General features: G+C 40.5%; 4 protein-coding genes across 6 annotated transcripts; all 4 read right to left on the bottom strand.

Annotated features, from left to right (window-relative positions):
- Positions 1-4,312: 4,312 nt before the first annotated feature.
- On the bottom strand, positions 4,313-5,133 carry LOC132791751 (uncharacterized). Its single transcript, XM_060800803.1, has 3 exons — positions 5,002-5,133; positions 4,824-4,936; positions 4,313-4,754 (listed from the first exon to the last, which is right to left on the bottom strand). The coding sequence occupies exons 1-3, from the start codon at positions 5,023-5,025 to the stop codon at positions 4,508-4,510; spliced, it is 384 nt and encodes a 127-aa protein (XP_060656786.1). The 5' UTR covers positions 5,026-5,133; the 3' UTR covers positions 4,313-4,507.
- Positions 5,134-7,508: 2,375 nt separating this feature from the next.
- Positions 7,509-8,638, bottom strand: LOC132792538 (uncharacterized). Of its 2 annotated transcripts, none has more exons than XM_060801958.1 (4): positions 8,556-8,638; positions 8,381-8,495; positions 8,240-8,320; positions 7,509-8,174 (listed from the first exon to the last, which is right to left on the bottom strand). In XM_060801958.1, exons 1-4 carry the CDS (start codon positions 8,577-8,579, stop codon positions 7,624-7,626), a joined length of 771 nt encoding a protein of 256 aa, XP_060657941.1. In that variant the 5' UTR covers positions 8,580-8,638; the 3' UTR covers positions 7,509-7,623. The 2 variants fall into 2 exon arrangements, with proteins under 2 accessions (XP_060657941.1, XP_060657942.1); XM_060801959.1 differs by having other exon boundaries at positions 7,509-8,171.
- A 661-nt stretch (positions 8,639-9,299) lies between these two features.
- LOC132792832 (collagen alpha-2(IV) chain-like) lies at positions 9,300-10,346 on the bottom strand. Its single transcript, XM_060802329.1, has 4 exons — positions 10,299-10,346; positions 10,154-10,238; positions 10,010-10,093; positions 9,300-9,949 (listed from the first exon to the last, which is right to left on the bottom strand). Exons 1-4 carry the CDS (start codon positions 10,320-10,322, stop codon positions 9,366-9,368), a joined length of 777 nt encoding a protein of 258 aa, XP_060658312.1. The 5' UTR covers positions 10,323-10,346; the 3' UTR covers positions 9,300-9,365.
- A 684-nt stretch (positions 10,347-11,030) lies between these two features.
- LOC132792110 (collagen alpha-2(IV) chain-like) lies at positions 11,031-12,127 on the bottom strand. Of its 2 annotated transcripts, none has more exons than XM_060801344.1 (4): positions 12,045-12,127; positions 11,900-11,984; positions 11,759-11,839; positions 11,031-11,690 (listed from the first exon to the last, which is right to left on the bottom strand). In XM_060801344.1, exons 1-4 carry the CDS (start codon positions 12,066-12,068, stop codon positions 11,146-11,148), a joined length of 735 nt encoding a protein of 244 aa, XP_060657327.1. In that variant the 5' UTR covers positions 12,069-12,127; the 3' UTR covers positions 11,031-11,145. The 2 variants fall into 2 exon arrangements, with proteins under 2 accessions (XP_060657327.1, XP_060657326.1); XM_060801343.1 differs by having other exon boundaries at positions 11,031-11,693; positions 12,045-12,126.
- Positions 12,128-13,664: the final 1,537 nt, after the last annotated feature.

Raw genomic sequence — 13,664 nt, 5'->3', positions numbered from 1 at the left:
TTGCAACATTTGGCTGCAGGGCGTATGTACGAGTATTCGCAGTTGCAACGCTGTGTTGCATTCGCATTCCCAATCGCATTTGCAGTCGCATTGTCAACGGTACTTTGTGGCCATAAAACGTTTAGCCAATCTGTGCGTCTGCCTGTCTGTCTGTCCGCGATGTCTGATGTGTCAACGGTTGCAGCGATTGCAATTCTTGCAACCTGTTGTCAACTGCGACGCGACGCAGCGCGGCGGCTGCAGCCAACTAATTATGAATCAAATGAGCGAGAGACAGAGAGAGAGACGCCTTGCTGTAGCATCAATAATGCAATATTTAAGCATTGAGTTTATTGGCGGCACCTACATGAAATCATCATTAAATGTTGCAGACAGCGTTCTTGTTGTCTGCCGTATAACTCGTTTGCCGCAATTTGTGGCATTAGCAGATGCATCAGACATGTTAGCTCCTACACCGCTGCCGCAGCCGACGACATCAGTCGACCCATATCAGCCTGGGCAATTGATGTGACTTCCGCTTCTGTCTAAGCTAAAAGCCACAACTACATTGGGAGAGAGGGAAATGTCAGGAAGTGGCCAAGACACCGAAGCATATTGGGCTAAGACTTTTCAATATAAATCAATTGCGATATTTGCCCCAGCGCATACGAAACGAGGCATACGTCAATATGGCAAAATGGCAAAAAAGGACATGCGAATTGGCAAAAGAAAATCTCAAGACATTTCCAAATTTAAAATGCGATTTCGCCACACACACAGACTCACACTTACTTACTCACATATGCCAAGTCAAATTGAAAGGATAATTCGCCCGCAAACACCCTCCGGGGCATGCAGCAGTCCGCCCGGAGTCGACTCTAGTCGACCCTTTGCTCTCGACTGTGCTCTGATGGCATGCTAACACGCCTTTGAATTTGCCAATTGCTGTTGGCGCACGTACAAAACACTTAAATTTGCACAGCAGCAGCCAAGACGCAAGACCTCAGTCCCAGGCCAAGTTGCACATACACTTGTATGTATAGATAAATATATCTGAGAGACCATACTTACATATGTATTGCTGCAAATGCGCAGCCGGCCAGGAGCCTGCTGCCGGCAAGGATGCCAATGACGATGCCCTGAGCACGTTTAAGAAATAGAATTTTTAAGCAAGTGCGTTCAAGTCGCAACTGAACTGAGAACCGAAAACCGACAACCGACAACTGAGAACTGAGAACTCTGAGCTGAGAACTGTATTCAAGTCCATGTGTCATGCATGTGCTTTGTTTTGCCATTTGTTTGCCTTGCATGCACTACCAATTGAGGGAGTTTTAGTTATAGTAAGGAATATAATAATAAATTTAAGTAATTCACTAAAAAGTTTTCATATATTTGCCAAAGAAGAAAAAGTTTAGAATCATATTGAGCATTAATAAAATAGCATAAATTAAGCATAATGTCAACATTTTATATATTCGATAAAGAAATATAAAACTATTTACTTAACATAGAAAAAAGATAGAAAGTGATAACAAATTTAAAGTATTCTCTATAATGTGTTAAAAGAATGTTTACCATTTATAAATATATTAGTTATTGTATGAAATGCTCAAGTATTTTTTAATATTCTTCTATTATTTATTTATAAATTCCAAGAACTTTTTTCACTTCAATATCGATGTCATATCAGTATGATATCGGTATATTCATGACACGATCTATAGATCGATAGCGGATAGAATCGATGAGATTAAGAGGAACACTAATATAAATTCTACACAATTTAATTCATAAGTCTAAAATAAACTAAAATAAAGCACTCGAAATATAACCTGACAATTCTAATCTTCTTTTACATTAAAAAAGTCAACACTCTTCTTACCTACTATATTCATAACACTTTTCTTTTACTTACTTAACTTTAACATAGAGCATTTGCTAGTCATTCAAAGCCAAGTATAGAAGCATTTGGAAGTGCACTTGTGCGATTCACAGCTTTAGAACTAATGAATAGCGCCTGGTTCAATATGATTTCTTGCACGATTTGTTGGTTAAAAGGCAATTAGTCGATCCAAAGTAGCCAAAAAGTAGTTGCCACAAACTCAGTTGGACCTTTAAGCAAACACACACATTCGAAAGGAAACTCGTAACACACATAGACAGAGGCAGCGTTGGCGGCTCTTTGGCTGCGTCGTCATCGTAGTTTGGTGCCACCATCGAGCAGAGTGGAGAGTGGATTGCTGTGGCAGTAGCTGTGGCAGTGGCAGGGCACAACTTGCCACAAGCACTGCATAATAAATTCGCTAACCACGTAATGCTGCAGCTGCAGTGCAGGGATTTGGTATACATTTTTTATGCGCTGCCCGCCCGCCTGCAACAGCCAGAGACAGAGACAGAGACACTGGCAAAAGTTTAAGAAAAGTCAAACAGTTAACAATGCGGCTTCAACGTGTCGCCCATGCGGATGCGGATGAAACCACAGAAGAAGCAGCAACACCAACAGCAACAGCAGCAGCAGCAGGAATAGAAGCAAAAGTCACCGCAGCAGGGCCAAAAGTTCGTGAGCTCTAATGGCATATTGCGGGCAAGTGCTAAAGCGACCCGACGACGATGCTCCAGGGAAGGATATGACCAGGAAGGATGTGAATACGGAGTGAGTGTGTGAGAATCTCTCTTTAGTTGGCACTCCAAGTGCTTGAGTCAAGTCTTGTCCCTTTTTGCCTTTAAAATTGGGCAAAACTTGCTGCTAATTGGATTTGTCAACTCAATAAAAACAGAATTAAATGCATTTTGATGGTGTGACTTAATGTTTGCCATTCTTAGTTCCTTGACCAGTCACAGTTGACAAAACTTGGCAACTCGCATGCATAGACAATCAGTTGAAGAACTAAAGGTTTCGAAACAAACTCGCAAACTTTTGCATATTAAAATGGCATAAAAAACAATGTGCACAATTTCCGCTGCCAATTGCATAAAAATGCTCAACTTAATACACAAAAACACAATCTCACTGGCATTTTTATGCTTGCATAACAAACACTTTGCAGCGACAATGCTGCGTATGCGCAATTTTGGCAGCGCGCTGCAAAGAGATAAAATGTCATTAAGCTAAAGTGCAGCACGCACAACGAAAAAGAGAGAGAGAGAGACGAGTGTGCAAATGGACTTGCAACTGAGACTCAATTCGCAATTCAGCTGCCCACACAGTGGTCAGTGTTTCAGCATTGAGTTGGACTCTTTGGGTTGCGTGACCGACGCAGCGCAGCGGCTGGGATTCCGATTCCGATGACGCCTTCGCATGCCGCAACAGCAGGATGCGAAGTGGAGCCTCCTGTTGGCCAGATTACGCGCACGATATGCTAATTTACATGCAGCAACAGCAACAGCAAAGCCAGAAGAAGCAGGAGGAGGATGAGGATGAGGAGGAGAACTCTTGTGTTTGTTGTGGGCGATCGATGGCCATGCGAGGCCGAATGAACCAACTGCTGCTGCTGCTGCTGCAGCTGCCTCTCGCCGATGGCTGTTGGCTGTTGCCTGGCAGCTCGGCCTACGGGGCACCCTGATCGATATCTGGTAAGCTGGCAAAAAGGAAAAAAAATAAAGCGAAAAAAATGTGGTAAGTACAAGTAATCGAGTTGTAATAAATTTTAAGTGTGGGGCACCCACAAAAATCTCCGCCAAGGCAAACTTGTTGCACGCATATTGACGCACGCACAGTAGGCAGAAAGGAGTCAACAACAACGAAGACGAAGGCGTTGCGGGAGGCGTGTCAGCAGGCGGAAGGAGAGTACGTTAGAAAGGCCAGAGCCAAAAGCTGTTGATTTTTGTAGCAAACATTTCACCTGTTTGCCTACTTGCACTATTGGGACTCTGCTTGGACTCTCTGCTTGTGACGGTGGCTGTTGGCGTTGGCTGTTGAAAGTTGGGCCCGAGGGGCCATTTGGCAAGCATTTTCACGTTGCGGTTACGACCACTTAAAAATCGAGTGCCTCAAGTTGTTTGTGCCACAGCCGCAGCCGTTGCCGTTGCATGCAACAAGCGTCAATCACCCGCACAAAGCCAAACCGTTCGCTTCATTGCTATGGAAAATTGTTGATTTGCCGCTTGATTGCGTGCTTGGGGTACAGTTGTGCAGCTGTGGCAGCGGGGGCAGCAGTTGTGCCTGTTGTGCCACAAGGGGCACAACACCAGCTCAAGTGATTATTGGATGCGTTGCTAAAACGCCGACAAACACAACGGGAAATGGCAAAGAAAGTGATGCTCAAATGATCCACTAAATGAGCCTCTTCCACCAGCCAACAAAAACTATACGAAAATTATACAAAATGACCACAGCGCCGGCTGGCTTTAAATCTATTATCAGCAATCAATAACACCACAAGCTTAGTGTACTAAACTAAAACTTAATTTGATTACAATTATAGCTCGCTTAACGGCTGCAAAGGTGACGGGGAAATAGGTCAAGAGAAGCAACAACCTATTTTCCATTTCTCTGCTGCCGCTAAGCGAGGTCGAATTTAATATTCCGCTAACCCGCTGCTGATTTCAGTGCGTTGGGGCTCAGTCCGAGAATTACGGGTTCACGTTTCTCCAACACTAAGCGGACTTTGGCCACATAACCATTGGGTCCCGCCTCATAGGTAATCACGAGCACTCTCTTCAAATCATTGTCATCCGCCTCAAAGTCCTGTCTGAATACGCCATTCACAAGCGGCTCTCCAGTGTCGATCTCCTGCACAGTTTCCTCACGTACTGCGCCATCCGGATGCTCGATTCTACGAGTAGCATGAATGTCAAAGTGGATTAGAGAAGCACTCAAAATAGACTTTGACTTGTTTATCTACCTCAAGGTGTAGGAGTATTTGTTGTCATCGGTTGGCTCCAACCGAACGTGTTCATCTTGAAGTCGAGGCAACACAGCCGTCAGCACCGCGTTGGCAATGAGAATGATAATAAACTGCAGAGAGCGAAATCTTAAATGAAATGAGATACTCGCGTGTAATCGGTTAAACGAATACCTACCAAGCTGAACAAATTCGCAGACATGTTGTCGTCGAACTATCCGAGACTGTGGCTGGCAAGCAACTAGAGACTCGAGCCGAGTTCAGCTGATGCCCAGCGAAACATCTCTAGGTCCAAAAATGTTGTAGTCGCTATATTTTAATTAAGATGAAAACAAGTTTTGCGCATTTCAGTGGAAACAAACAATAGCAACAACAGCAAAATACAAAACAAAAAAAAAGACAAATCATCGACCTTCAATTTGGAATTGTGTGTGACGACTGAGCCACCCACAAATCTCTCGCATCTTGAGAATTAATTGCACACTCGTTGAATAAAACGATTACTGCCCAATTTATAATGAATTATACAGGTACATGAGTAATTATTTATTTGCTGGGGGAACACCTTCCTAGTGATAAGTATTAATTTGCTAAATAACACTCTAAATAACAGCCCGTATGTTGTGCTGCAAATTTAGTTATTGTTCGAGCCAAGTGAATTAATGAATGGAGGGAAATACTCGTATGTAGGCAACTTCACTAAACAGAAGCCTTTAGCCACAGGAGCCAATTATTCAGAATTGACATAAATCAATTTTAAGAGGCTGTTTAGAAAGGTTTGCTTTTTTTTTTTATTGGGGAATTTTGCGCTTGAAAACATGACTTTACACCGACTATTAAGTCCGGCTCATTGGCCATTAGTTTGGAGTTAACTAATAGAAGTATTCGAGGTGAGAGTGAGAGTGGACTACCCACTGGCAAGTGGCAACAACTACTTTTCTATTCATTTAGGTATTAAACTTATTTAATGCAAAAGGCTTTGGCTGTGGCTATCCACTTCACTTGAGGCGGACTGAGAGGGACAATTTTATGACACACATTTTTATGCCGGAAGTATGCCCCGTGGCGCTTTTGTGAGCACCAACTGGGCAGCGAGCATTTGTGCCCCAGCCTGGGAACGGAAGCTGCCTTTTTCTTTGGCTTTTGCTTTTGCTTTTGCTAGTGGCAACTTACGAGTTGGCAAACTCGCCACTCCAAACTGGCAACCCGTTGGCGGTCATTAACAGCTCTGGCTTGGCAATTAAGCCACAGATACTTGCCTGACCAAAGTCCTTAAAGACTTGGACCCGCCAAGTCGGCTTTCAGTGTTAACTGATTGCTGCTGATGTAGTCCAAAGGTGTTAATAGAAATTTTTTTCGCCACTTTTATTGTTATTATGTTCAGAGTACAACATTCGAATCGATTCGTCATAACTTTGTTAATTGTTTGTTAGGTGTTGGTCAACAGCCAGATTTCATTTACATTTATGTATCAAGTGTTAAAGTCATGAAGGCCATTAACTAAATTTGATTTCAATTCAATACGAAATATATATTTAAGCATTTTACAATTTAATAGTTCTAGTATACAATTATTAGCTAACCAGCGAGTGACATCAGTGTTTTGGAAGTAAGTTGTGTGTCGGGTTCACGTTTTACCTTAACAGTGGCAGCTCTTGGAGGGTTAAATAACCGCCTAGTCTGATATCTTCCATTATTTCGATTTGCGACTGTGATTCTTTTATTTCCATATGACCATGGCTCTGAGTCGATTGCTTGAATCGAAAGTGCAATTAGCAACTGCAAGTAATTCGAAAATAGTTATCGAAGTGCTTTGTTATGGTTTATTTTCAAGTTACCAAGCCAAGTAAATAAGGGGACATGTTGCTAACGTCTAATCTAAGGGTTAGATAATGCATTAGTTTTAAATGTTATTTGCACAGTTTTATGGTTTAAGGTTTTCGTTTGCAAATTAAAGCGCCACTCATTGATTTATCACACTGAGTTTACAGAATCTGAAATACCGAGTTGCATAATAAACAAAACAACAAAATAAGCAAACACTTGGAAAAGTTTCCCATTATCATTAAGTTATATCAAATCAATTTACCAAAAAAATACTCACATATACCAAACGATATATATTATATAACAATATGAACATATGAAATAAAAATATATCCCGGAATGCCAAACTACAAAATTGTATAGGAATTCAATTAAGATCTAACAACTTCCGGCGGGGTTTCCCATATTACATTAATAACCTATATGTTTTTAACTTATCTCAAGCACAAATTATAAGGCCTGTAAAGTCTTAAAGTCACATGCCTCTATTTCTCTAAGTGAACATATAGACAAACATTTAAAAAATAAACTTTATAGGGTCGCAGATGATTCCTTCCTTTCGTACTCATAGAGTAATAATATTCTTCTACGCTAGAGGAAAAGAAAATAGATTCAAATATATCAAATATTGAAGCGCACTTTTTGGCAGACTTCTTAAAGAATTAAATTTACTTTAAAAGCAGAAATATATTTGTTTAATTTTAAGAATGGTGTTATTGTAGAATTTTGGTGTTGATTTAAGAATGCGTCTTTTGGGTTAAATTTTAATATGATACAACTATCATCATGGTTGAAGAATTATTCTTGATATGACATTATCATCTTTTTTCCTTGTATAATATTTAACTCCATAATGAATTGAAATTCTATATTCAGATATCCTTTTAATGTTCAAAAACAAATTAAATTGTTATTTACACTTTACATGTGTATTTGCTGATTGACAAAAAATATTTAAAAGCAAGAAAGTGTCTTAGACTTGACCATGAGGCGCATCCTGAAGAGTCGAGTAGCCGGGTTGTTCAGGGGTATCATGGTTGGAGTTGTAATCGGCTGGATCATTAGCATTGACGTCATCATTTTTATTCAGCAGAGCTTCGGATTCGTCCTCTGGTGCAATTGGATCATTGTAGCCAAAGAAAGGGTCTTGAAGGCCTTGTCCACCTTGGGACAGTCCATCTATTCCGGGAATTCCAAATAGTCCTTGTCCGGGCAGAGTAGCGGGCAGTATACTGGTTCCGGGCAGTCCACCAATTCCGGGCAGTCCACCTATTCCGGGCAGTCCACCAATTCCGGGCGGTGGGTAGGGCCAGGTAGGGTAATAGGGGTAGCGATGCACCCTTAGCCGACATTCTAGAGAGACTGACACACAACTTTGTTGTGGCCAAATAGGGTCACAAGGTTGACAACAAGGTGGGTAACAAGGTGGACGTATGATTGGTAGACTAGGTAGCCGGTTTGGAGGTAGAACTATAACTCTGGATCCGGGGGGACGCGGGATCCGTGGAAAAGGACTTATACCTACTGTACGTAATGTTCAATTCTGAATTAGATTATCTTAATGAGTTAATAACTATTTAGATACTTACTTGGTCGTCCAGGTAGACCCGGGAAAGATCCGCCACATGTTCCAAATTGCCAACGACCGAGAACATCTAGTATTTTGCTAACTGAATATTCAATTGGAAATAAGATTATCTTAAGAAGTTAAAGATTATTTAGATACGCACCTGAAGATCCCTGACCGCATTGGTTTTGTCCCAAGGGAATCAATCGCACGGAGCCATCCTCAATTCGAGTCAGGACATTCGATAGGACTGACTGAGCAGTCAAAGCCAAAAAAGTCTGTAATATCAATATTTGAATTATAAACTTTGACTTTGTGAACTAATATTTAGTTCTTACCACACAAATCAAAGCGATTCTCATGTTGATTTCGCACTATCGAAATAGTCTCTCAGGCCTTTTTATAGTCGTACTCCATTTGCTAAGCATTTAAATGAGACGCATTGATTTGCTGTGGACTGATTCATTAAATGGTTGCAGTTGAAAATTATTATAGCTTTATCTCTTATAGTCTCTGAGATCTCTAGGTGTTCATACGGACATGGCTAGATCGTCTCGGCTGTTGATGCTGATCAAGAATATATATACCTAATAGGGTCGGAGATGCCTCCTTCTACATGTTACATACATTTCCTGCCGGCATAAAGTTGTAATACCCTTCTACTATATAATAGTATAAAGTATAATTAACTTATTATACTATAAAGTATAATAAACTTTATAGGGTCGCAGATGCTTCCTTCCTTTCGTACTCACAGAGTAATAATATTCTTCTACGCTAGAGGAAAATAAAGTAGATTCAATTATATCAAATATTGAAGCGCACTTTTTGGGAGACTCATTAAAGAATACAATTTACTTTAAAACCAGAAATATATTTGTTTAATTTGAAGAATGGTGTTATTGTAGAATTTTGGTGTTGATTTAAGAATGCGTCTTTTGGGTTACATACAACTATCATCATGGTTCAAGAATTATTTCTGATATGACATTATCATCTTTTTTCCTTGTCTAATATTTAACTCAAGAATGAATTGAAATTCTATATTCAGATATCCTTTTAATGTTCAAAAACAAATTAAATTGTTATTTACACTTTACATGTATATTTGCTGATTGACAAAAAATATTTAAAAGGAAGAAAGTGTCTTAGACTTGACCATGAGGCGCATCCTGAAGACCCGAGTAGTCGGGTTGTTCAGGGGTATCATGGTTGGAGTTGTAATCAGCTGGATCATTAGCATTGACGTCATCATTTTTATTCAGCAGAGCTCCGGATTCGTCCTCTGGTGCAATTGGATCATTGTAGCCAAAGAAAGGGTCTTGAAGGCCTTGTCCACCTTGGGACAGTCCATCTATTCCGGGAATTCCAATTAGTCCTAGTCCGGGCTGTCCACCGGGCAGTACACTGGTTCCGGGCAGTCCACCTATTCCGGGCAGTCCACCTATTCCGGGCAGTCCACCTAGTCCGGGCAGTCCACCAATTCCGGACTGTCCGGGCCAGGTAGGGTAATAGGGGTAGCGATGCACCCTTAGCCGACATTCTAGAGAGACTGACACACAACTTGGTTGTGGCGGGTAGCAAGGTGGACAACAAGGTGGGTAACAAGGTGGACGTAGGTTTGGAAAACTAGGTAGCACGGGCCGGTTCGGAGGATTTATAATTACTACTCTGGATCCGGAGCGGTAAGGCCGACGCCTAACTCTACCTCGATAACGAGGTATACGTATATCTAAATGTTCAATTCTGAATTAGATTATCTTAATGAGTTAAAAACTATTTAGATTCTTACTTGGCAATTGGTCAGGTAGTCCCGGTAAAGATCCACCACATGGTCCAGATACCAAACGACCGATAATATCTATTAGGTTTCCAACTGAATATTCAATTGGAAATAAGATTATCTTAAGAAGTTAAAGATTATTTAGATACGCACCTGAAGATCCCTGACCGCATTGGTTTTGTCCCAAGGGAACCAGGCCATTCGATAGGACTGACTGAGCAGTCAAAGCCAAAAAAGTCTGTAATATCAATATTTGAATTATAAACTTTGACTTTGTGAACTAATATTTAGTTCTTACCACACAAATCAAAGCGATTCTCATGTTGATTTCGCACTATCGAAATAGTCTCTCAGGCCTTTTTATAGTCGTACTCCATTTGCTAAGCAATTAAATGAGACACATTGATTTGCTATGGACTGATTCATTAAATGGTTGCAGTTGAAAATTATTATAGCTCTATCTCTTATAGTCTCTGAGATCTAGGTGTTCATACGGACAGACACACAGACGGGCAGACGGACATGGCTAGATCGTCTCGGCTGTTGATGCTGATCAAGAATATATATACCTAATAGGGTCGGAGATGCCTCCTTCTACCTGTTACATACATCTCCTGCCGGCATAAAGTTGTAATACCCTTCTACTATATAATAGTATAAAGTATAATTAACTTATTATACTATAAAGTATAATAAACTTTATAGGGTCGCAGATGCTTCCTTCCTTTCGTACTCACAGAGTAATAATATTCTTCTACGCTAGAGGAAAATAAAGTAGATTAAATTAAATATATCAAATATTGAAACGCACTTTTTGGAAGACTCATTAAAGAATACAATTTACTTTAAAAACAGAAATATATTTGTTTAATTTGAAGAATGGTGTTATTGTAGAATTTTGGTGTTGATTTAAGAATGCGTCTTTTGGGTTACATTTTAATATGACACAACTATCATCATGGTTCAAGAATTATTCCTGATATGACGTTATCATCTTTTTTCTTTGTCTAATATTTAACTCCAGAATGAATTGAAATTCTATATTCAGATATCCTTTTAATGTTCAAAAACAAATTAAATTGTTATTTACACTTTACATGTGTATTTGCTGATTGACAAAAAATATTTAAAAGCAAGAAAGTGTCTTAGACTTGACCATGAGGCGCATCCTGAAGAGCCGAGTAGTCGGGTTGTTCAGGGGTATCATGGTTGGAGTTGTAATCGGCTGGATCATTAGCATTGACCTCATCATTTTTATTCAGAAAAGCTCCGGATTCGTCCTCTGGTGCAATTGGATCATTGTAGCTAAAGAAAGGGTCTCTAACGCGTTGTCCACCTTGGGACAGTCCATTTATACTGGGAATTCCAATTAGTCCTTGTCCGGGCTGAGTAGCGGGCAGTACACTGGTTCCGGGCAGTCCACCTAGTCCGGGCAGTCCACCTAGTCCGGGCAGTCCACCAATTCCGGGCTGTCCGGGCCAGATAGGGTAATAGGGGTAGCGATGCACCTTTAGCCGACATTCTAGAGAGACTGACACACAACTTGGTTGTGGCCAAATAGGGTCACAAGGTTGACAACAAGGTGGGTAACAAGGTGGACGTAGGTTTGGTAGACTAGGTAGCCGGTTCGGAGGTAGAATTATTACTCTGGATCCGGGGGGACGTCGGATCCCTGGATAAGGTCTTATACCTACTGTATGTAATGTTCAATTCTGAATTAGATTATCTTAATGAGTTAATAACTATTTAGATACTTACTTGGTCGTCCAGGTAGACCCGGGAAAGATCCGCCACATGTTCCAAATTGCCAACGACCGAGAACATCTAGTATTTTGCTACCTGAATATTCAATTGGAAATAAGACTATCTTAAGAAGTTAAAGATTATTTACATACGCACCTGGATATCCCTGACCGCATTGGTTTTGTCCCACGGGAACCAGGTAATTCGATAAGACTGACTGAGCAGTCAAAGCCAAAAAAGTCTGTAATATCAATATTTGAATTATAAACTTTGACTTTGTGAACTAATATTTAGTTCTTACCACACAAATCAAAGCGATTCTCATGTTGATTTCGCACTATCGAAATAGTCTCTCAGGCCTTTTTATAGTCGTACTCCATTTGCTAAGCAATTAAATGAGACACATTGATTTGCTGTGGACTGATTCATTAAATGGTTGCAGTTGAATAAGAGGCAATTTTAATTCGCATTTGCTACGCTTGAAAAACGTCTCTGTTGAATAAAAATGTGTGTTATACAAACCTTTTTTGTTAGATATATACTTTCCATTGAAAATTTGTTCCGCTTTTGTGTTCGTTTTAGCAGAAACGTTATGCCAAGTTAACTGTTATACTAGTCCAACTGCAATAATTCCGGTATATAAGAAAAAAAATGTATATGAACATATTTTTTATATTTTCTGTAGGTTAAAATTTAAAAAATTTAACAAACTTTGGGCATGATTCAACAGAATCAAATTGTTATATAACTATCTGTTATACTAATAGTAACTGCAGCATTTTGTGGCAGCCTTTCAATACAGAAACATTGCACTGGATATATAATTATGTAGTTTTGTTTTCTGTTATAATCAGCTAAGAGTTATACATATTTACTAACTAAGTGTTATACTATTATACTATAATTACAATAGTATCTATCATATTTTTAGGCAAATAGCATAGCATATACATAGCAATATTTAAACATGAAAATTGTTATACAAACTGTTATACCTTCAAACATGCATTCTTGTGCATTTGTTATGCATTCTTTTCACCAAACACTTAAAGCTCATCAAGGTTTCCTTCCCCCTTCCTCCCTGTCTGAGAATGCTCATTGCCGCTAGCGTTGCAAGCACGTCTGGCTCCAACTGAGAGGACCACGAGGCACCCACGAGCAAATAGCAGATATTTTAAAGATGAACCCAGAACATAGTTGATGATGAAGCCAGCTGACCTTAATCACAAATTTGCATGCACATGGAGGCCTCAAGCCCAAAAGCCACACAGAGCTTGATGTTGTTGTTGCTGTTGCTGTTGTTGTTGAAGTTGCAGCTGCAACAGGTGCAGTTGCTGTTGCTGTTGTTGTTGTTGTTGTCCACGTTGTTGTGGAGTTAGTCTGGGTAAGTCTGGCTGCCTTGCTGAGTGGCTTGTTGTTAAAGTCGCTACACCCACACACGACCTTAGCCAGAGCTCATTGATTTCCATGGTGCCATGCCGCTTGACTCTGTGCAATTTGATTGCATTCTGAGCAATAAATTAATGTCATTGCACTGCATATTTGCTAAGGTCGCCTTGGCTGCCTTCGGACTGCCTGGGAAACGGGCAACCGGCAACACCCGCAACTGCCAATCGCCTGCATTTTGGGCGGCTTTGCAATTTGCACTCGAAGTCGAAGTTGGAGTCGGAGTTGGAGTTGAAGTTGGAGTTGAAGTTTGCAGCTGCAGTAATCGTAAAGCACAAGCATGATTTATGCGACAAGAACTGCGATGAAGGCCGTTGCTCATATGGCAACAAAATTGTCAACACAACGGCCCATAAAAGTCGAGCGCCAAGCAAACATCATGCGAGATACTCAAACGATACGAGGGCACGATGCCAGTCCCGATACCGGACACTAATCAACACGTATTGATCATATGCAAGTGGTCAACTGCTGC

The sequence above is a fragment of the Drosophila nasuta genome, chromosome 3 (assembly GCF_023558535.2).
Source record: "Drosophila nasuta strain 15112-1781.00 chromosome 3, ASM2355853v1, whole genome shotgun sequence".
Lineage (NCBI taxonomy): Eukaryota > Metazoa > Arthropoda > Insecta > Diptera > Drosophilidae > Drosophila > Drosophila nasuta.
Note: the sequence above shows the minus strand (reverse complement) of the source record. Positions and strands in the feature narration are given on the sequence as shown.